Below are 24,565 nucleotides of genomic sequence, written 5' to 3'. Positions count from 1 at the left end.
TATGGGGAGAAAGTTGTCTTCAAGATCGATACTCTCTGATGCTTGCTTGTTGCTAGGAGTTCTTTTTCTAATGATGTTCTAAGCAGAAGTTTGAGAAACATCAAAATAGAGAAAATATATTTCTTAGATGGTCTTTGAGGTCTCCACAACCTAAAAATTATGGGCTCCTTCTTTCAAATTATAAGCTATAAATCCCAGCAAACTCTACTCCCGGAAACTGTTTTTGTTTAATTATAAAATAGGAAAGCCTTTACTCTAAAGAGGGACCTTTGTGATTACCTGAAATTCCTTCACTCCCTAAATGGACATCTACATCTGTCACTAATATATTCTTTAGCAAAAAGAATTTCCTTCAGACTATAAGGACGAATACAAACAAAATAAATAAGAAAATCCAGTCCCCTTCCACCCCTCACACGGTGAGGAAATGGTAATAGAGTTCTTCAAAGAAACTCTAATTTCTGGGTCTTAGATGAATAACATTAGAAGTGCTTAAGGAACTTGAATTCTAAGCCCCTTTAATGTTCGCTCAGAAATAATTAACAGGAGTCAGTCAGAATAGAAAACTAGTTTGGGAAAAGTGTCCTAAATTTTACATTGTATAATAGGATGAATCTCTTAAACTCGGGACCGATATATAAAACTTCTCCAGTGTTTCATATGACCAAAAATTGGTACACATTTAGCTAGATTTAAAAAAAGAATATGGTGATGACTGAGAACTAACCTGGACTCATTAAAAAACAAATAAACAAACAAACAAAAACTCATGCATGCTAGGGTAACTTTCTCTTGGATAGCAATAGCAAATTGGCAGGTAAGGAGGATACTATAAATGCTGTGCAGAGTTTATCTTCATTTCCCCAAAGAAGTATACTGTAATGTACAGAGAACTACGAAGGGATCTTAAAGAGACCTGCCTGTGTTCCATCATTTGAAGCTTTCTGGTTACGCTGTAAAGTTCAAGGTAAACTTAAATAATAAAAGTAACATTTATTATCTCAGTTTCTATAGGTCAGAATTTGATAGCAGCTTAGTTGAGTGATTCTGGCTTAAGATGTCTGATGAGTTGCAGTTGGTATGAACTAGGGCTGTAGTCATCTCAGTGTTATCTAGGCCTGGAAGATCTGATTACCTGGAAATCTTTCACTCACATGGATGTTGACTGGAAGCATCAGTTACTCTCTGGCTCAGTTCCTTGCCTTAGGTATGTTTCCACAGAACTTTTTAAGTGTCTTCATGATGTGACTCTAGCTCACTCGAAATGAGTGGTCCGAGAGAGAGCACCTTTTATGACTTACTCTCTAAGTCCACACACTGTTGCTTCTACCGTATTTCACTGTGTATAATCAAGTCACTAAGTCCAGCCCACAATCAAGGTTGGAGAATCAAACCTCACCTCTGACACAGAGAAGTTTCAAAGTATTTTTAGGTATTTTATAGCTCCATCATAATCTTTCTATTCAGGGACTAGAATGAATGCACAAAAGATATGCTTATTAAGTTTGCAGATAATACAAAGCTAAGAGAGGTATCTCCTACCAGAAACAAACTTTTTCTTATCATGTTTGAATGCTATTATGAAACAAAAGGAATACATTTAATGAGATATAAATACCTGTTTGAAGTTTATAAAGTATATTGTATGAATGCAACATGGAACAATTTCTTTGGGAAACCATTCAACTAGAAACTGTCTTGAGTTTTAGTTGGAAACAAGCTTAATATGTGGTCCTGTTATGATGTGGTTGTTTAAGCAACAGTTGCAAATCAGTGTAATAGGCCTCCTGTGGGTGGTGACTAGAAAAGTAATTGTTACTTTTAGATCTTTTGGGAGTAATAAATTCGTTCTTAGGCATGGGGGTTCAAGGTTGGTCTAAAATGTCTGCAATTTATAAACACTGGCAATTCTATCAGATCTAAAGGGAAGGATTACTATGTCATAAGTTTCTTGAGCATCAGAGATATTAATAATGGCATGACTGTCCTGTTCACGGGATGACAATATTCTTGTGTTCCTGTGTTTGTGCAGTGAAATTGTCCTCACAAACCTCCTCCCTGTCCTCTGAGCTGTGTGGGGACACCACATATGTATGTTTAAATGAACAGAATTTTTTTAAAAAAATCAAATATTCTGGCATTCTGTCTTCAAAAATATTAGTTTGATGTTCTCTACTTAGAAATAAAACACCAGACATGAGAGGAATGAGAGGAGATGGGGATGGGTAGTGGGAGGACAAGGGTAGATAGAAATAAAAGGAAGAACAACATTACAGAGAAGCGGAGATCACACAGAGGGTGGACACGTGGGAAGGCATGGATCACGGGGAAGAGTGAGCCCCAAAATAACACTGTGTGGCTTTTGCAGCAAGGAGGAAATAAGTGATAAGAGGAAAGGCACCTGGGGAAATCTTGAAGGGATCACATGTCAAACGGCTGAAGAGCAAACATTAAAGCTTTATTTTGAAAAGGATATTTGAAAATATTTGATACCAAAAATTCTGTAGGGAAGTAATTCTTGTGGAGTTTGCCTTCTTTTTAGTTTAACTCTTCTGAATCAGGCACTTGTTATAACAAATCATATATTGAGGGATTATTATGTGCCACAGATTTGCAACATGCTTTATATACATTTCCTTTTAATTATCACAACAATCCCATGTTGCAATTATTATTATGATCCCCTTTTAAATATGAAGAAACTAAAACTTAAAATGCACTAAGACATGGCTAAAACTAAGCATGGTTACCAGAAAGGAACTAGACAAAATTCAGACATTGAAATCAACTACTCTAGCTTCAGTGTATATTTCAGAATAATTATAGAAGGAAAGAAAGTGACAACATTTGAGGAAGGAAAGCAAATTTTATAGTCAGTTTATGTTTTGTTAATTTATAACATGGCATTTTTGAGAGGGGGTCTTAAATAAAGAATTGGTGCCAGGTTGACCTGGCATACTGAAGAAAGTTTCATTTAAAGTTGCTTGAAAATATTCTCTTAAATTATAGGAATGAATAAAGAGGTTGCAATCTCCTGGGCCTAGTTATATTAACCTAACTGGGATTGAAAGTATCCTTGATGAGGAGAAACCCTAGGAGAAATGAGCTTCAGGAAGTGAGTTACAAATGGCCTCAAAGTACAGAGAAAGGATAATGATTGGTAATATATGTTGTAATTATTGCATCAAAGTAAATCATTTTAGTATCATAATACCTCAGCAGAAATGGATCTTTGATTTGTTTAGGGTATGAAAGAGAAGTCTAATATTAACATGTATGCACAAAACATGTATATTCAACCAGCAACAAAGGTCAAGGAATAGGGCATGAACATTTGGACAGTTGGACATAATATACCAGGGTTACATCTCTAGCATGGTTTCATTCCCATTCCATAGTCTATAAGATATTTGGACATGATAGACTAGGCGTGGTGGCTCATGCCTGTTGAGAGGTCGAGGTGAGCGGATCACAAGGTCAGGAGTTCGAAAGCAGCCTGACCAACATAGTGAAACCCCATTTCTACTAAAAATTAGCTGGACATGATGGCGCATGCCCATAGTCCCAGCTACTCGGGAGGCTGAGACTGCAGTGAGCCAAGATCACACAACTGCACTCCAGCCTGCCCATCTCAAAGAAAAAAAAAAGATATTTGGACATGGTAACTAAATATCTACAGGCTCATCAGTGAGACAACATAGGCAGAGGCTAGAGCTCAATGAAATTATCAAGACTGAAAAAGGTTTTGGAAGGCTCTCAAGGCGAGGATTTACGCTCACTCCCATCCCCATGCTGTTTAAGCCTCCTTACTGGGAGAAAGAACTTTCTTTTCTAAGCCTTAGACAAGTGTTAGGGAAAGATCCTAAGAATTAAAATAAATCAAAGGCTCTCTGAACACTCAACCTCTTTTGGCTCCCCACAAGCTAAGCCCTTGCCTGAGATATTGCATTTAATTTGAATAAAACCATGCAACATAGATAATACCTTTTTTTTAAACAGGTGAAGACACCAAGACTCACCTAGATTAAATAAATTGCCCAAGTTCACAAAACTGATAAATGTCTGATTGGACTTGATTCAAAGTTCGTCTGACTCCAATGTTCCTTTCAATCATGTTTGGGCCATCTTTGCTTCAACAGTTCAACTAGCACAGCCTGGAGTTGGTAAATCCATACTACAACTTTAATTTAGGAAGAAAATGATACTGTCTACCCGTATGTATTTGCCATTATCAGAACATATCCACAAGACATGTAGAGGTGAGCTTTATCAGCCGACTTGGTGTAGGCCAGGTGATTTGCACTACTTTCCACGGTCTCCCTGGCTCAAGGAACCCCTTTAAAAGCTCCCTTACTTAACAATTCCCTTGTTCTCTGGATCTATTAATTTACTTCCCCCAAGCCGATCAGTTTTCTGTTCCAAGACATTAATTTCTTTACTTTGGCACATTGAAGGATCAAGGCTCGCAACATATAAATAGTTCTTTTTTCTTCTGCCCCAAAGGTGTGTAGTGAGGATTAATGAGATGATGCTTATAATTGCATTTTGAGCTCCTTGGTCGAAAGGCACTTTATAAATACAAGATATTAGTTCTTTGCTGAGATCCATCTATCACTTACTACAAGTGGCCAAATATTCTAGATGGCCTTTGGGTGCGCAACACCTCCCTTTCTGACTCTGAGTTGGCCTGGGATAATGCCAGAAATGTGACTCGAGCCAAGCTCAGAGTTTCTGGAGTTCCCTTCCTTCAGTGTCATATACTTTCTCTGAAACTTAGAAAGCGTTCTTTGGGGAAAGACACATGGCAAGAGCCTCTAAACTGCCCTAGTACTTGAGGGCAGCAGTACCACTACATTGATTTTCTTTTGCCTCTGGTTTTAATACATAGCATTTATTCTTTGAGTGTTCATTAGACCCACAGTCTGATTTTTTAGCGTCAACAAAGCAATAAAGAAAATATTTTTCCTCCGTTATTTCAGGGCTCAAGACAAAATTCAAAAATACCTTTGGCATTCATTTTGCACAGATGAACGTTGTTAGGATATTCCTATTAGCATGTCCATGTGCTTGACAACATCTCAGCTGGTATTAATAGTCTATCTGCAAGAAAGTGCTTTCTGCCAGGCTGGTGCAAATTGGCAGAACCTTTAAGCCACTCTTTCTCAACTTAGCAGCAGTATATCATCATTACCTGTGGCTGGACCAAGAAATCACATTTGTCAATGCCTGAATTGCTCTTTTACTTTCAGTGGTTTTAGAAATCCACTTTGTTTTGGAAATGGGTTTAGCTGAGTATGTTTTAGAAGATACAGAAACATATAAAGTGATAGATAAGAGATTTAAGGGAATATTAAGGATGTTACATTTTCTATGGTCAGTTGCTCTTTGGAAGATGACTTTTGTGGGACCAAATAGAATACAGTCATCTTTTGAATGAAGGATTGATAAGGTAGTGAGATGAGGGAAGGACACCATGAAACTAATGGGCTTCCTTCTGATCATTAGAAAAGAGTTGAGTAATATTAATAAAATAGTTTAAATATGCTATACTCCCTGTTATTCTATACTAAGTCCTATGGTAAATTGAGAAATGGGGAAACTGAGGCCAAATGACTTGCCCAAGGTCACACAGCTAATAAGTGATAAAGTTAGAATTCACAACCAGATTTGTCTCCAGAGCCCATGGTCTTAACTCCTATGCTGTATTGATTATGGCTTTAAGAGTATTAGTATACCTTCTAATTAAATAGGACCCATGTTTGGACCAATAAAGTGTAAGCACAGTGTTGTAAAAGTTCTTTTCTGTGCTACACAAGAGTTCTGTTTTTCAGTTTTTCACTTGAAATAATTGTGTTCCTTGGAGACTGTTAACAAATTTTGAGTCTCACCTTAAAGAGGGATTGATGTATATTCAGGCCTACTCAAGGGTCAGTTTGCTTTCCGTGTCTTTCCCTTTTCCTTTTATCCTAAGTGGATTCACCCAAAGTGGAAAATGTGAGGTTGGAGTGTAAAGGTTGGAACTATGAACCAGTTGGGCTTCAATACTTTCACCTCAAAGTATTCTGTTCTTCACAATATTATAATTCCACAGTGCATGTGCTTGTTGCACACGTCTCCAAGAATTGAAATACTTGATATTAGAGCCAGTGGGCCAAATGAAAATGACCAGAAGAGGCCAAATGTATAACATTCTCAATCCCTTATCAAAAATAGATGGGAATAAACACACATATAATTAAGTACAATAAAATGTGACTAATATGTTTTTTTCTAAAATCCAGTCCCATATATGTGTCGGATCCACAGAAGTAATTTAAGAACGGTTTATTTGAAGATCTCTTTGTGCAATTTATAGATTTCTCAGTGTGCTTAAGAAATGAAGTTATTACATTTTTTCTCTAATTAGTAATGCACGTATGCCTACTTTTAATGATATTATGATGTTTACTACTCATAAGGCCATTCTTTCTTGAGTATAGCCATCACTTTCTGTTGAAGAATTGATTTCACACTTTGTTTAAATGTACATACTTGTTGCTATATGAAATGTATGACTGAATATCATTAAAGATTTAATAAGAACGTATGTGAATTTGGTGAGGTTTTTTCAGCTTTTAGAGTAGCCCCGTGTAAGAATACTTATGTTTAGAAGGTTGTTTGCTCTTCAATCCAACTAGCAAATGGGGCATGGGGCAAATAATTCATTCTCATGCACATGTTTCTAAAATAGTTCTTACTAATGTTTAAGATAAATTAAAATAAAAACCAACAAGAACATGAAAAGAGACTAAGAACAATGTTAATGCGGCAATTTAAACAAATTTGGTTTTCCAAATGACCTTCCATCTTTCACAACTTTTAACAGCATGCAAGATTGCTATCCTTAGTGCCAGATATTATCAATCTGGTGTGGAAAACTTAAAACTTTTTTCTAAATGTCTTTAAAGCTGAGGTGGAGAAGAATGACTTTCTGTCACTTTCAGAAGGGTCTAAGGTTGAATCATGGCCATGCTGTCCTTCCCCATGTCACCTACTCTTTATCTAACTTAGTTATTTCTTTTTCTAGCCTGTAGCATGCCCCCAGATTATTTTCTATGGTGCTTTACATTTGAAAGAGAGTAGATGATGAGGGTGGGGATGCTTAGGAGGGCCAAGAGCCCTAAGTATTTGGAGGAAGTAAATTAATACAGCTTCTTAATTAATTTGATGCAATTAAATTCTAGACATTTGGAATTTTAGTTACTTCTGATTTTGCCCTGCATTTTGCTAAGAATATGTAGCTTTATAGTTGCTATTGACTTCACTAATCTATTCCATAGTGAGTAGCATGAAGGTCATTAATATATGTAATGTGTAGCCAACAATGGCAGATACAGAAAACCCAAAGTATAGGATACATTCAAGGCAGATCTGGCCCAAGCCAATTACCTTTTCTCAGTATGGTATTCTGTTGTGTCTAAAACCCTGGGGGATGAATGAAATCCTTTATGGTATCTGCCACCTGTAGGGTAGGATTATGAGTTATAGATGTAGGTTTGTTTCAAAAAGGTACACGTTCTTTTTCTATGAAAGCATCTAAAAAGTTTACCCAACTTTATTTTTAATGAATAGAACGTTGTACCAAGACCTACCAAGGTAGACCATTATAATGATCTCTAATCAATAGCTATAGTCTTTCACCATGGGCTATTGAAGCACCAAGAAATTAAGTTGCCTTTCTCTTTTTCCTCCTTGCCTGTCCTGTCTCTCCATTGTTTTCTATGAGAAATGATTCCTTGAGGAAAATTTTAAATTATCCACTGCAATTCAAAACTATTAATTGTTTTTATTGCATTTTATTTTTTGATACATTAATGTGTTATGCCCTGTACCAACCAGATACGGTCCCAAAACATAGGCTAGAAGCACATTCATAGTTGCCTGTTTTATAAGTTCTTATTTTTAAAATTCCTGGTAGTAAAGATATGAGTCAGCTTCTTAGAATAATTTGTCTATATGAGAAGTGAATGGGGAACCTTGTGAACATCCTCCAGTATTGCTACCCTTTTCCCATCCTACACCCCCACCTTCCCAATACAGAAGGTAGGTACAAGTTTATTCCCAGGTGGAATCTTCCCAGCCAATAATGACTCCTATATGGAGATGGCCCTGCAATTGAAATGCTTTAGCATGCCCCTATTCATTTGGTCTGATGCTATATGCAATTCTAATATTCTTTATGGCTTTAAGATTTCTTTGTAAATTGTTTCCAGGCCACCTGGTTTGAGATTTTTCTTTCATTTTTAATATTGGTAATTTGGAATGGAGTTCCCCAAGTTGCAATATAGGCCTGTGAATCAAAGTAATGAATTACAATTCACTAATTTCTGCCAGATCAGTGTGAGGTTGGTTGATGAGATAAAACAGTTCCCAAGGCGTGGCTTCATCATTCTGTTATTTGAAGCATATTCATTAAGGGTGTATCTCCACAGTACCACTCTCCAAGTCTGTCCTAATTATGGAAACCATTCAGCAGTGGTAATAACAGTTATGAAGGAAGAGGGGGGCATACTAGTAGTTAAAACCATTATGTTTGAGCCTTGAAACTAATTAGATATTTCATGCTTGGAAGAAGTATTCCTAACAGGCTTTATGAATGGATGCTTATGCAGGAAGGTCCTCTCATAGTAAGGTAAGAGAAAGAGAAAGAAGGAGGGAGAGAGGAAGGGAGGGAAGTGGAGGGAGGCTAAAAATATACAAAATCAGTGTCTATTATAAAATATAGGTGCTCAAAAGGCTACAAATGTTATATCCCTCTATTTATAATTATCTCTATTTCCAGACTTTTGAGTTTCCTTATTTTTACAAATGTGGAACAAATCTGGAAAGACAGTGATATAAAAGGTTATCTGTACTGATCTACCTCTTTGACATAGGTAATGAGATGCAAGGACACCCTTTATGGAATAAGAAGTCTCCCTTGGCCATCAAGGCTTAAATTGTCCTCTCTGCCTTCCCTCTGTCAGAACATAAAGCTGTTGCAAACACTTGAGAGGAGAAGAAAAGACAAGACATGGCCCTGTGTTTCTGATGGGAATACAGTAGATTAACAGTGGAGCTTGCCTGACTGTGGAGTGAGGGTTCCCTCTCACACGTGAAACTGATCTGACAGCTGAATTACTCATGGGTCAGGGAGATCCTTGTGCCTCAACTGGCCCAATTAAGGTGTGGTTGAGATGAGACAGAGAGAGAGTGAAGATAAAACAACCAAAGCACTTAAGGATTCCCATTCCATGCCACTTTTCCAAAACATGATGGAGTACTGCATGGCTAAGACTGACCTGACCTTTAAACCTATCGACCAAGGGCAGAGTGACTTCAACTCCACCTCTACTAAAGATAAATTGATATCTATCTCTAAAAACTTCATAAAACAAACCAAAAAACCTAGGATGTTTTTTAATGACTTATTGACTTTTCAGATTGTTCTTTAAGCTGTTTTTTAAACTTTAAAGGCAACACTGATAATGAACGCTTCCAAATGGTAAAACAGAAAATCCCCTTCAAATATAATCGGCCTGTAGAGGAGTGGCTGCAGGAAAAAGGTAACCGTCATTAAAACTTTCATTTTAAAATCATTTGATCCTAAACCCTCATTTTTAAAGCCTGCAAATAAATGTTCCTTAAATGATAATCGCCTGCTGCATAAATGACTGTTTTAATTTTCATTATAATTTGTGTCAGCTTCCACCTGCCATATGTTGATAAATCATGCTATAATACATTGCCATTAAAAGACAGTTAAAGGGACTAACTTCTAGCCTGCTATCAGCATGACAAACACAAACAAGAAATTCCAGGAACTTCTAAAACAGAAATGTATTATGGCAATTTAACCACTGCATGACATTATTTATTAATTTGTTTTAAATTACCTTTTACACCAAAGCTTTCTAAAGAAGTTTCAAAAGTGCTTTTTAAACTTACACCTTGAAGCTGTTTTGGCTTGAAGCATGGTTAACAAAACAAACAAACAAACAAAAAACCATAGATTGACTCTTGTAACTTAAACTACTTAAAACAAATATTATAAGGGGAGCATTTTTTTTAACATTTGTTCTTAAAAGATGAAAAAGATGAATTTTGCCTTTAAAACCTACAGAGGCAAAATTATTTTCTAAGAGATTAATTGTGTCCTAGTTGCTGACTGAAACTAAAAACAAACACAAACTTATTTTACACTTTGGTTGTGTGGATACCCTTGTGTATTTGACGTTTTATGCAACAAAAGTGTAAGTAGTTAACATAATGAGTTGGAAAAGAAAAGGTTCATGAAAGGCAAAACAGCAGTCTCTGATTTGCTGGAGACAACAACCACTGTTAATAAAAGAGGGCAGCGGTTATAACTGATGTTAGAATTTTCCTGTGTAGCTTCTAGGTGTTAGGAAATAAACCATTGTCTTTCAGTGAAAAAAAAGTCTCTAAGAAGATATTTACTCTTTTTTGTTATTGTTGAGCCAATATAAGCTACTCTTGTCTCAGCACCTTAAGGGAGCTCTTAACATTTGTAGAGGTTTCATTGAGTTACATAGAAGAAGTAACCAGGTATATTACTTAGTATACAACTTAAAGAGCAAAGGACTATTACAGTTTTAAGTTGGAGGAAGACATTCAGACCTTTAAACGTGGAAAATCCTCACGGAGTCTTAACTGTTTGCCCTGTTTTTAATGTATGTGGTCTAATTAAAAATAAGAATAACTCTAAAAAGCAAATAATTTTGTTTAGTAATCATCAGCTCATAAAGTCCCTTTAACATTGAAGACAATGATTGCCTCACTTTAAACAGGAAAAGCAAACTAGATGCATGTCTGAGTCTCATGTGCCTGAGAAACTTTTTTGTTTCTTTCAATTTTATGTTAATAATATTTTATTTTACTCCATTGCCTTTTAAGTCTAAGTTTAATAGCATGCCAGGCATTTTCATTTGTATAAACCATTATAAAGTTATTAGTAGGCTTTTAGTTTTTCTTACAATAGAATTGTTATCCGTTGGCTTTCACATAAAAGGATGCTTTCAAATATACAAGTTGAGGGGTTGGGATGGGGGGAGGGATGGTTGAGGTGGGACGGGGGAAGATATCCTAGTCTCTTAATTAAATATATGTATGATTATATATGCATATAATATTGAAAAGAATTATTTTCAAACCGTGAGTTTCTCTTCTACATTTTGTTCGCTGAAAAAAAATGTTTGTCGTAATTTGGGTGAGTAACATCTATTCATTCTATTGTCTTACCTCTTCCTCTGCCTAGCTAACCCTCCCTTCAAAAGGAATAAAATATACCAAAGACTTGTAAAGACAATGAATATAAAGGGTAAAGATAGATGGATGATTAGACAGATGCATTTGGAACTATTTGGAATGCCTCTTTGGAGTTATTTCTGTCGCTGGGGAGGAGAAATGGGTCATACCTTTCCCAAGTCTCTTTTCTGGCTCTGTCTACTATTGACTAACTTCTGACCTTAGACAATCCACTTAACCTCTCTATATCTCAGATTTCCCATCTGAGGATAGGAAAAATAATACTGCCTATTCCCCAACGGTGTTCTGAGGTTTAATTAATTAGTCTTTGTGCAACACTGACTGGAGACATGCAAAGATTTAATTTAAGCAGTATGTGAACTTGGTGTCCAAATGAAGTAATAATTAATGACTTCCAAGAGGATGGGCATCTAAAACAAAAAGTAACCTGCTACAATTCCTGTACTGGTGTTATAACAAAATTTTGTATTAAGAAAGATAAAATAGTTCTCAGATTAGGATATATACACATAAATATGCATATGTGTATGTATATATATGTTTTTATGTACATATAATGGTCAGTTATTATCAGTTATTATAAAAATCTGATCATAAGCCATGAGTGAAAATAATGAGAATAATGAGATCTGGCATTGATTTTGTGAAATCTTGGGCAAATGATAAAAAGAAACTGGTCAGTTCTTCACATTCTTCATAGGGAATGAATAGTGATGGTTATTTCTGTTATTCACTAACCCCTGTTTATCTGAGAGATAAATTGATCAGAGGAAGGGATGGCAGGACACTGAGAGTGCTCTACTATTCCTTTACTGATTGCTTGCTTTGCCATTAACCACCTAATCCAAGGCACAGGGGGCTAGGAGAGGGTTTTACTACAGCAGAAAAGCAGATCTAGCCAGAAACAGACCATGAAACAAACAAGCAAACAGAAAATCCAACACTTCCTTTGGCAAGATGAAAAACTGAAACATAGAGAACCCCCTTTACTGTCACACTCCACCAGGGTCTTATTCTCAAGAAGTGATGAGTCAGATCTCTCTCGGAAAGTAGCTGTAGTCAGGAGTAGAGGGGCACTTTAATCTTGCAGCCCAGGAAACCTGCCTTGCCTTTCCTGATGCTTGGGTCAGTCTTGAACAGGCAAAGAGCACTTTGTGGAGTGAATGATGGCAACTGGAATGAAGGAGACTCATCATCTCTAGCCAGTGTAATTCGGCTTTGCATTTCAGTTTTCTCTGACCCTCTTTGTATTTGTAAGCATTGGCATAATAACACCACTGGAGAAATAAGATGAGAAACTATTATAGAGGTTATCTATGTGAAGTATTTTCAAGAATATTAGAATGTGAGATTTTCTACCGGTAATCAAGTATAACTGTTAACTTATCACCAGTGCTGAACTATAAACAAAATAAAGAGATGGATAAATAGCATGATTGGCCAGCAGTTGTGTATACAGAAGGTATCTCTTGGCATTAAGGCTGTCTAATGTAAGACACTGAATTTTTATCCTAGAAATCTTCTACTAGGCAGCTGCTTCTAATTTATTATGTTAAGCTGCTTCAAATGCCTCTGTGGAGTTGAGGGAGAATTTATTTTCCCATTCCATCATTTCATTTCTTTTGTAGTAAGCTCAGGGCTTCCAGAAAACAAACAAACAAACAAACAAACAAAAAGACAACCATTAACAATAAACAGTAAAGAGGTATGAACTCCAGCAGATTACTTAGTGTTATTATGCATTGAACTTTCTGCTGCATCTTGTGTGAAGAGGACAGAGGACAAAATACAGACAATGATGCATATGCACAACACACTAAATGAATTGCTGAGAAAATGATGAAAATCTATGAGATCTGTTTTGATCGCACCCTTGAGATCTGGGTAATTCTGTAATCATTAAGGCCAGGAGATCCCATTTTCGGATTCTGGAGATTTTTATAAAGTATAGATCATTTTCACTGTAACAAAATTCTCTGGCCAATTCACCATACTGCAGTGTTGAAAGCTTCCAGAGGGGTATTATTTAGAAATCATTCTTGATTAATGGGCACTATGAGTCACCCAGTGAGCAGAATTAACTCTTGTCTAAGGAGTGTCCACTGACAGAAGAGCATTCTCTTCTCTGCCACTTCCATTTCTTTCATCGTTATACATTGAGAAGGTATTTCACATTATACACCAGGAATTCAAGGATAGGTCAACATTGTGTAGCCTTGAAGACCATATAATAGTGGTAGATTTTTAAAGCCCAAACATGACATTATCCCTCTATTCATATTGAAGATTATAAAGCAAAAACTCAGTTGTTAAAAACACTCTCCTTTTTATTAAGTAGCCAGAAATAACAAAATTGTTTCTAGTTATTTCTAGCTAAGGTAATTCGGGTGATTAGATTAAGAATGAGTGGGCCGGGCGCGGTGGCTCAAGCCTGTAATCCCAGCACTTTGGGAGGCCGAGGCGGGTGGATCACGAGGTCAGGAGATCGAGACCATCCTGGCTAACATGGTGAAACCCCGTCTCTACTAAAAATACAAAAAACTAGCCGGGCGTGGTGGCGGGCGCCTGTAGTCCCAGCTACTCGGAGGCTGAGGCGGGAGAATGGCGTGAACCCGGGAGGCGGAGCTTGCAGTGAGCCGAGATTGCGCCACTGCACTCCAGCCTGGGCGACACAGCGAGACTCCGTCTCAAAAAAAAAAAAAAAAAAAAAAAAAAAAATGAGTGGAGCATTGTTTGATCACTAAGTGGAGAAAAATTCAGAAGGCATATATTTAATTCCATTAATACGTCTTTCTTTTTTCCTTTCTTCATATGGAAAAGCAAGATGAATTAATCTGCAGAAATAACAGTAAAGAAGGCCTTAGCATGTTGCTGTTCTGATAAATTGCAATAAGTTTTAAAAAGCCCTTTGAGTTTTCTCGAGAAAAAAAATCTCATACTTGAGAGAGAGTTTTATAAGTAGAAAGAGTTGGGAGTAATTTTAGTTGGGTTTCATTCTTCTAAACTCTATACTGGTATGATTTTTTATTTTGATACTTTTCAGAGTGGTATAAATGGTGTCAACGTGGAAACTCGAAATAAAGTGAGCTACTGATACTCTTCAACTCATTAACACATCTCTATGTCATTTTAAGGAGTTTTGTGTGTTGCTTTCTTCATTAATACCCATCCACTTTAAAAAAATTTATTAAATCTGAAGGACAACTTCCCCAGGACTGGAGCATTACCAATATGCTTATATTTCATACTGAGGGAATACTTTAGTTGTGGGTCCATAATCCATCCTCCTAAAAACAAATTAATAGAGATAGGAATTTATCTCTCATGATTTTGTTAAACAGAAAATAGAATATTATGCCCTATGAAGATTTATAGGAAATGTTTGGTGATGAGAAATGATATGTTTGGTGACTAGTAGTTCATTTTTACAAGTATGCAATGAATCCAAGTCTCTTAACTAAAATTTAATTTCAGCTAATTTAATTATCAGACCTAGTTTTTAAATTTAGTTTTCTGAGTCACCTCACTGAGTTTTTTTGGCCATATATTATTCTTTTCATTCTCATTATTTTACTTCATAGCTTTAAAAATTAATGCAGTAGGTGTCTGTAATTTATTCTGGTCATCACCTGATTTGAGTGTTTCTTTCTGTCATCCACAATTATATACCCAAGAAGACTGTAATACTTCTTGTCATTGAACCAAGTTTTCTTCTTCCTCACTATAAAGAAAGAGAGGCTTGATTGTTCAAGTTATCAAAGATTTTCAGCTAGACGGTGGAAGAGATAACCATAATGAAATGTTACTTGCTAATGTCAGTACTGAGGTTTTGTTGTCTATTTTTTCCTCCCCTTCAATTGCTCAAGGAAACCTGTTATGATGCCTGGTCCATTCAGACCAGGTAAGGCAAACAGGGAAAATGTATGAGAATAATAATGTTTCCTCCACCCAACCCACTAGGCCGGCAGTTAACCATCTTCAACACTCAGGCGCAAATAGCCATTGGTGGAAAGGACAAAGGACGCCTCTTCCAAGGCCAACTCTCTGGGCTCTATTATGATGGTTTGAAAGTACTGAACATGGCAGCTGAGAACAACCCCAATATTAAAATCAATGGAAGCGTTCGGCTGGTTGGAGAAGTCCCATCAATTTTGGGAACAACACAGACGACCTCTATGCCACCAGAAATGTCTACTACTGTCATGGAAACCACTACTACAATGGCGACTACCACAACCCGTAAGAATCGCTCTACCGCCAGCATTCAGGTAGGCCCTTTTCCAAGTATTAATTGCGTCTGCATTTTTGTCTTTGAAACATTGTTATCATGGTCATTGTTTTATGTAGCTAAAGAGTTTGAATTACTATGTAAGAGGGATGCCTGCCGATACTCATAGTAATGAGACCCAGGAGAAGAGAAAGGTGAAGTCATTGCTAAAGAAGTCATAAAAGTCTGTGGCACTCATGGGTTGTTATTCTTATTGTATTTATCACTGAAATAGCAAAGTTGTTATTCAAAATGAGCAATGGACTACACTTTCAGTATGAAAAACTCTCTCCTTTAATTTTATTACCTTTTCTTTTCAAATAGAAAGGGAAAGGAGGGGAAGGAAAATTTGTTATCATATGAAAGCCTGTATCCTAGTTCAATTTCATTCACATTCTCCAGATGGCTTTGCTGTAACATGAATCATTCATTATTGAGGTCAATGGGTACCATTAAATCAGGGGCAGTTAAAGTTAGAAGTGCAACTAATCCTTGTAAAATGCAGTCTTTGTGTTTGTTATCAAGTCCTGATTAATCAAGTGTCAGGTTTGTGCCCATTTTGTTTTCTTTATATTTGATCCAGATACTAATTACAGTAGAAAATTTGAAGGTTTGAGTTTGGCTATACCGGAAGTCCTTGTTTTTGTGGCAATTTTTTTTCCATTTGAAAGTAATTATATCCAAACTAAGCTTAATACTTTGCTGACTCCCTTGGCATTTGATAAATCTAGTTAGTAGGGGGCAGGAGGTTAACTGAGTTATCAACCTTAAATGCTCTGGCATACCATAAGACATTCTAGTCGCTTGTGGGACAATTACTTACCCCTAGCCTAGTTAGTGTTATAGAACATTCAGTAGATTGGCACTTGTCCCATTTGCTTCTTAGTTTTAAGACATTATCCAGGAGCTCAGTTGTGTCTTTAACATCACCCTTACATTGACTCCAATGGACATTGTTAACTTAAAGTCAATAATCAATTATACCACCTATATGTTCCCATTTTTCAGAATTAAATATATGTGAGCTAGGTAATGGTAAGTGTATTATCTGTTGCCTTCCTTTTTCCTTTTCCTTGAGCAGAGACAGCTCTTTACATGTCTCCATAGTAACAATTTGAAGTTGTATATGCTGACAATGTCATAAGGGCAATTTTACGGCTTTCAAAAGGCTTCTAAAAACCTGGTTAGCATAGCACTGTTACAGTCACACATGCTATTACATGCATACCTACACACATGCTCAAGAGAAAAAAAAAATAGCTCTTCTCTACTGATATTAAACCAATAACTCCTGACGCCTTGCTCTACTCACTGAAAAGAAGATAAAAGGCAATGTATATTTCTGTTATGATTCTCTCTAGCTCAAGAGCAGATCTGTTTATTGTTGGTGAAAGGATAGTTCTGTCTGCACAGGCCTTGGCAGACTTGTTTTGTTTCTGTCAGAATGTATTCTGCTAACTCTGTGGGAAGCAGAGAAGCAAATGGGTTTTTCTTCATAGGAATGGCTGGTCCTGTAGTTCTTTTTAAGTCCAAATTTTCACTGACCTTGAGATGATTTAATGTTACATGGGGATTTGGGAACCAAGCCGTAGTAATTATTGGTTTTTGGCTTTCCCTCCTGTAGCACATACATAAATGGGAATAAACTGGGTGAGTTCCTAAGGTCTTTCCACAAACTAAGAAAGTCAGAGCTTTGGAAGAAAAGTAGGGTACAAGATACAAAATCTTGCTAGTGATTATAACTCTAAACATTATAGAACGTATGGCCATTTTAGAGGAGGTGAACAACTGGGAATGCCTTCTCCAACAGCCTCTCTCTGGCATGTGTTTCTTTAAGTCCAGTCATAATTGAACTACATCTACATGCTTTTCCTTTTACTTCTACCAAGTCTACAAAAATGAGTTATAAACCTGTTGAGACTCTTTGGTTTTAAGGGTAAGTACATCTTCTTGGAGGAAAGCTAATAGCCTACAAGAATTGATTAGACTGGGATGAGGGGTTTAAAAAGCCCTGGATTTTTTGAAGGACTAACTAGAGGAAATAACTTTGTGTCAAGGGATTTGGAAATCTTTTTTGTTCTTGACCACTAGTCATCAGAACTCTGCCCTGTGCTCCATAAAAACTTAATAGCCTCATGTTCAAGCCTAGTCTGGTCTTAAACACATTCTGTTGATCATGCCAAACCTATGTTAGGACTAGGAACCCAACAACTACTAAATTCTATTCAAGGTTTAGGACAATTCCCAGACTCTAGAGACTGCATGTAAGGAAGGTCCTTCCCGGATGCATTAATATGCCTGTGTGACCCCACTACTTTTCTTAGATGAGGAGGATTCATAAAGGTCTGATCTCTGGGAGATACTTCAGAAGTGAGTGGGGAAAAAATGTAGGGAAGACTGGATTTCCTATTCACTTTTTTATCTATATGTGAAATCATACATAGAACATTTTCCAGATGATACCACTGTCTGTCCTCTTTTGCTTTAATAACATTATTAAAGCAAAGTTTTCCTAAAATGAGACTCCTCTAGGAGAAAGAAATTAAACACATGGGTCCACCAGTATAAAAACCTGTCTGTTTGAAAATCTTCTAGTTCTTTCTTAAAGCAAAAGCGAAGAAAACATCCTTTCAGGAGTTCTTTTCTGGTCGACCTGGGTTAGTGTTGATTTCAGATCAAAGGAAAACTGTAAAGTGCTTTCAGTGCTGCTCTTAACTGTGTGTGAATGTGAACAAGTAGTTTTTGAGATGGTATGTCTCTCTAGCATTATAGCCTCTTAGAAGTAATTGGTGCTTTGATCTTTCTGATTCCATTTTGTTACAGGTAAGAGTGTAGAACTATCTGTGAATAACCTGAATGATGTTAATTTACTCATAGCAATCATGCCCAAGCATCAGGTCTTGATCCTACATTGAGAAGGATATCTCTAGGTACTCCATTGAATTAAAAAAAAATTAAGATGTGCATTGAGAAAGCAGGTGTGTGAGTGATAATTCTCAAGTAAAGGCATGGTACTTCATAAGTGCTCAGTAAATATTTACTGAATACATCTGAAAACAAGACAGGCTTTATTACCTACTTTAGAGTCACTTAACAATAGAAGGTAGCATAGCTTGAGGAAAGCTTTTCCTCCACGGTGATCAGGGTGCTTTGGCCAAATTTGTTGTATTTTTCCAGTGATAAGGCTATAGCATAGTGATTCAGTGCATGTACTTGGAGCTTGATTAGCTGGGCTTAAAACTTTGTTCATCCTCATATTAGCTTACATGAACCCAGACAAGTCATGTAAGTTCATTTCTATGAAACAAACTTTCCCATAACTTGGTGGTTTAAAACAATTATGTCATTAGATCTCAAAATTCTGTGAAACAGAAATTTGGGCACGGTTCAGCAAGGCAATTCTTCTGCCCCATCTAGAGAGATAATTGTGTTCACTCAGCGGCTGACTTTGCCTGGAGGGTCTGGCTTTATTCACATACCTTGTGCTTTGGTGAGTTAACTGGGAAGATGGGACTCAGCAGGGCCCTTTTCCTTCTCTATGTGTTCTCTGAGATTTTCCTTGTGGTTTCTCCAGCAAAGTAGATGGACTCTATTTACAGAGGCTCAGGGCTTCCAGAGAGAGTACTTCCAGGGGCAGGAAGTAGAGGGTGCCAGTTTTATCTAGCCTGGGCTAGGTAACTGGTAGTGTCCCTTGTACAACATGCTATTAGTCTAAACAGTCAAAGAGCTTTCCCAGTTTCAGAGGAGGAGACATAAATATCACTTCTCAATAGGAGGGAGAGTAGCAATAATTTGCAACCAACCTAAGTCGACCACATTATAAAGTAGGGAGGGTGGTATACTTCTCGTGGCTATGTTATATGATTGTCATAAGGATAACTGAGTTGATATAAGTAAAATGCTTAAAATAAGTGTACCATTCAGAGTAAGATTGCATGCATTTTAGCCATTATTATTATATTCTGTTTCCCACAATTGGTGTATTAAATCAGCATCCTCTCAGGGAAATATCTGCCTCAGAAAATGGGGCTGTGTCTACTGAGAGTAGCGGCTGTAGTTTAGAGTAGGGACTAGGAAGTTTGGAGGAAATAAAGATTTGAAGGTAGATCCAAGTAGAATTTAGGGGCTGAAATTAGTCCTGGCAAATCAAAATTTCTATGAGCTCAGGAACAGGTTTCTCTGACACCTCACTACCCATCTTTAAATTTCTGTTTTATTTTAAACCAACTTAGAGTTCTGTGAGTCTTTAAAAATATGTTCTGTCTATCCACGTGTCTTTTAGGGTTGTAAAGAAGAGAAATCCAGGTTCCTTACTTTTGTGGAATTTACAATCTAAATAGGGCAAGAGGGTTTGACATGAGCTATCAATACGAAGTAGTGACTCATGAATGCCTCTTTGTGTTGGGGATGGCAAGTGGTCCTTGGGGTGGCTTGACTGGATCTCATGCACTCATTCTACTAGGCCTTGTTGTAAAAAGAGAGCAATTGGACAAGTGGTGAGAGGAACATGTTCCTGGTTGGTCAAATGTCAGTCAGAAGCTAAGTTGTTAAAAGCAGAGATGATAATCTCTGGGAGAGATAGCCAAGTCCAGGTAGAATAGAGAATGCATAAGAGGGAGTTTGTGAGTAACATGGGGTCCAGAATCAAAGTATTGGCATGAATCTTTGCCAACTGGGAGAGAACCCAGAGGGGTAAACTGAATTGGGCTCCCTGTGTATCTTACTACCAAGAATGCCCCAATAACTGCACAAACTCTTCGTCTACAACTGACTCCAATATTGGTGGGTAATTATCATGGTGCTGATAGGTCAGCTTCTAAAATAGAAAAGTTCAACTCAGTCTACACTCAAATTCCTTGGTCTTCCTTCAGGATAGAAGGAAAAAGTGAGAAACAAGAGTCTTTTGCCACTAACATGTATTCTTTTACCTTAAGCCTCCATCCTGAGTTATCAGCAGAAAAAAAAAATAATAAATAAACAAAGCTCAGTGTGTTCTGTGCAAATCACCATTTGGAATCATTTATAAACTATTAGCAGGATACTGATCATGACATACTTTTTCTGTGCCGGGCATTGGTAAAGTCACCTTGACATTGGCCACTGCTATCTGAAAATTGCCAGAAAATCACAATGCTCAGCCTGGATTGGAACTATCCTTATAAATAGTCGAAATGAAAGACTTAAGAGGTTTGTGAGATTTCATTCTCATCTCGAGCTTCACAAACTTGGTGGTTGAATGTGAACCACTTTTGAAAATTCCAGAAGGAAGCCACAATTTCTCATGCTTTGCAAAAATTCTTATAGGCAAAGTACTTTTAGCTTTTCAATGTCAGACTGGGGACAGTAAGAAGCATGCTTCAGCCTTGATGACTGATGATTACAAAACAAAGAAAAAACTTTGGATTAAAATGTCGATCCTGCGCAATGTCTGTTCTGGGTAGAGTCTCAGTGTGTTGAAGAGCATGGGCTTTTGCGTCAGAATTTCTGAGTTGGACGCCAGGTTTTTCCAGTTACTTAGCTGTATGTATAAGTCTGTTCTCACACTGCTATAGAAAACTACCTGAGACTGAGTAATTTATAAAGAAAAGAGGTTTGATTGAATCACAGTTCCGTATGGCTGGAGAGGCCTCAGGAAACTCACAATCATGGTGGCCGGGGATCGGGGTGGGGAAGCGGCCCCCATGATCCAATCCCCTCCCACCAGGTCCCTCCCTCTACATGTGTGGATTACAATTCGAGATGAGATTTGGGTAGGGACACAGAGGCAAACCATATTACTGTATATCTCTGGGTAGGTGATTAGCCTCTCTAAGCCTCAGTTTTAGTATCTGTAAAAGTGGCCTTACAGTACCTTTCCCGTAGGCTCCTTGTAAATAGTAAGTGCAATCATGTGTGAAAAGCACCCCATAACTTTACACCAAAAATTTTCACATAAGGAAACCCCTTCAGCCTAAGAGACTGTCCCAGAACTCACAGATCTCCCTAGAGCTTAGCCTTCTTATAGGGCTGGATAAGCCCAGGAACAATTTTGTTTATACTCATACAGACTCGCAAGGGCCTGGATCTCTTCTAAGGGCCCTAGATTGAATCAGAGGCCCAAGCTCATCAATCAGGAGAGATTGCTACTGCAAGCTCTTTCATATTCTGGAGTGGGAACTGGCTTTCCTGAACAGTTATAACACATAGACTATTCTATTAGGTCGAAGTGTATGAAACCACTATTTTTGTGGATCAAAATGGTTAAATGTTAGCAATATCACATGGTTCTACTATGACACACAGATTTACAGCATGTTGTTATCAATGGCACTTCGAGGCCCAGAGTAGAACCTCAGATTTTCTCCAGGTCTTCGAATAATCAAACTGCCTTGCACTGGGAGACAAGATAGATCTACTTTATCCCCAAATACTGTGCTACAGCAGCATGTAGATCACACTGTATCAAAAGTGGTTATACTTACCCAAAGAATTATCCCCTCTGGGTTCCTCTACCTTTTCCCTGCTACAGCTTGAGAGAAATGAGATAAGGAATCTATAGTTTTCATCTCTTCACTTTTACCACTAGACAACAGAGCCTCCAGGGGAAGTTTATTTTTAGGATCAGGGTTCGACTAATATTGATTAACAGCCTTACATAATGTGAGGCTCCAGGGTTTGTTCTTTTCCTGCCAAGCCTCATAACTGGAGAAGGCGCTGAAGATTTGTCAGTCTAATTAGACTTTCGCTGCCAGCCAAGAAATATCTTCTGTCTTCTCCTTACCCTTACACAGGTACTTTCTTTTTCCCTCTTAGTGAATAATTTGGGGGGAAAGAAATGGCACTCTAATTTACTTGTTGCCTGGTAAGATTCTCTGGTGACATTTACTCTCTGGAATTGCATAGTTCTAACAACAACAGAAAAAGGAGCTTGATGGGTTTACCTGTCTCTTAAAGACTTAGATGTTGGCAGTACAAATAGACCAGTGAAAAGAGTACAGTGTAGTTTCTTTTCATCCTTCTTTTAATATGTAATTTTGGTGGATGGAACAGGCGCTTCCTAAAACCAGGTCTAGTGGATGAAAGGGTCCTGATGGCAGACAGGCTGGAAGTCTGGAAACTCCCAGGGGAAGTAATAGAGATGCCCTTCCAATTAAGGGGTAATATTTATAGGATGGAATTTCCACCATAACTACTAATAAAGTGCTGGCTATTATTTCTAGGCATCTGAACATCTGGGAGGGAAGTGGGGTCAGCTCTTGGCTACCCACAGGTGGAGGTCTCTGAGTGTTTTTAAACCTCAGGGTGGTTTTTCTAATTACCTAACAGACTCTTTAGCCAAAATCTACAGCCAAAATCCTTGCTGTGTGGCATATGGTTCTCCTCCTTCCTATTGCTCTGACCATATTTTCCACCACGTTGCTCCAATCACACAGGTCTTCCTGATCCTTCTTGAACACAGAGCCAGAAGAAGGGTGAAACCGGTGAGGCGGGATTATGCAATTGCAAGCTTAGATTTTCATCTTAAAATTGATATGTGACATTTTGCTTTTGCATATTTTTTCCTGCATTAACATTGATTTTAAAATATTTCAGTAAAATGATTGATTGATCTTGAAAACAAAGTTTTAGCAAACCCTCCTTAAATTTTACACTCATTCAATCTTCCCAGCCCTGCCTGAATGTGCCAAGCCTGCCTGTGCCTTTTCACCTGCCATTTCCTCTGCCTGCAACAGCTCTTCCCTGCTATTCACAGTACTCACTCCCTCACTTCACCCAGGTTTCCGCTTATATTGCACCTTCCAGAAAGGACCTCCTTGACCATCTGTAAAATACAACACTCTATCGCCTTTTCCTGTTTTGTTACTTCTCATACCACTTATCACTGCCTGACATTTTAGCTCATATTTATTTGTTTGTTGTCCCTATTTAGTAGATTGTGAGTTCTAGGCTGGCAAGATCTTTGTTTTAGGCACCATAATAACACAGTGCCTGGAACAGTAGTGAGCACAGAGTAACACTCAGTCAATGTTGGTTGAAAGGTAGAAATAGTCAACCATCCACCAGTACCTTCTCAGGGAGTCCACAGGCCACATGATATTTACAGCCTGAATCCAAGCCCCTGCTTCCCAGGGGTCACTCCCTCATGAGGCTCACCAGTGAGGGGTGGGCATCACTGGTTTTGCTGCTCTTGGATCTTTGCTGTAAGAATAAGGAGTCCCAGAGATATTGCCTTGTCTCTGGTATGTAAGATTATTTTTGTTGGCTTCTGGTCTTGTTGCCTAGCCAGAAGCAAGGCTAATTCTAGCACATATAGTTTTCAAATCACTTTTGGAAATGTAATATCACCCACCTTTCCCTTTCCAGTTTCTTCTTCTTCCTTTCCAAATAACTGAATCCTTAATTCTCCTAAAACCCACTTTCAAATATATGCAAATAAAACTTACTTGGTAAGGGTGGAAAATTAACTTGAGGCTTTTTTACTTTTTTTCTATGTGTTTGGTTAGATTTTAGGAGCCTCCTACCTGCTTCCAGTTACTACTTTTTTTTTTTCTTTTGGTCTGTTGGGAAAATAAATAACTTATAGGGTGCCTGCATAAAGTGGCCATAAAAATATGGGACAATAAGTTGTGGAAAGCCACAAGAGGCCTCTGAGGAGGAAAGCCTCCTAATTGCCATCATGTTCCCATGCTCAGAGTGAGACCTCCTCTCCTATCTGTAAACACTGTGTTCAAAGGAGAAAGACACTGCTTTGAATTACTGAAATGTGGCCAGATATGCCAGCTCCTAGTTAGGCCCATTCCCCACAGCTGCTCTCCCATAAGTTAAAGAATAAATCAGTAGTTAAGTTTAATGCTGCTTCAGCACAAATTCACCAAAACCGCCATTGCTATAGATTAGGTGTATGACACACCACCACCTCCCTTCACTGTTTCACCCCTGAACATCTGCTTCTTAGATCTAAGTGACTGTACTCAATAAATAGTGTGGAGACCAGAGCTTGGTACCTTTGCAGCC

At 37.8% G+C, this 24,565-nt stretch overlaps 1 protein-coding gene and 1 long non-coding RNA gene across 23 annotated transcripts in view; one reads left to right on the top strand and one right to left on the bottom strand.

The window, feature by feature from the left end:
* Positions 1-24,565, top strand: part of LOC105495829 (neurexin 3) — a 1,710,602-nt gene that overhangs the window by 1,535,667 nt on the left and 150,370 nt on the right. For 11 of the 20 annotated variants that reach the window (XM_024797315.2, XM_024797314.2, XM_024797313.2 and 8 more), the window contains one exon: positions 15,265-15,572. In XM_024797315.2, coding sequence (XP_024653083.1) covers positions 15,265-15,572 — 308 coding nt within the window. Of the gene's footprint in view, positions 1-9,494; positions 9,585-15,264; positions 15,573-24,565 lie in introns of all 20 variants that reach the window. The other 9 variants (XM_024797311.2, XM_011765651.3, XM_011765648.3 and 6 more) reach the window with 1 other exon arrangement.
* The window catches only part of LOC139355351 (uncharacterized), a 53,998-nt gene that overhangs the window by 20,913 nt on the left and 8,520 nt on the right, over positions 1-24,565 (bottom strand). The window lies entirely within an intron of this gene.

This window comes from Macaca nemestrina, chromosome 7, assembly GCF_043159975.1.
Source record: "Macaca nemestrina isolate mMacNem1 chromosome 7, mMacNem.hap1, whole genome shotgun sequence".
Lineage (NCBI taxonomy): Eukaryota > Metazoa > Chordata > Mammalia > Primates > Cercopithecidae > Macaca > Macaca nemestrina.
The sequence above is the reverse complement of the archived record's forward strand: the minus strand, read 5'-3'. Positions and strand labels throughout refer to the sequence as shown.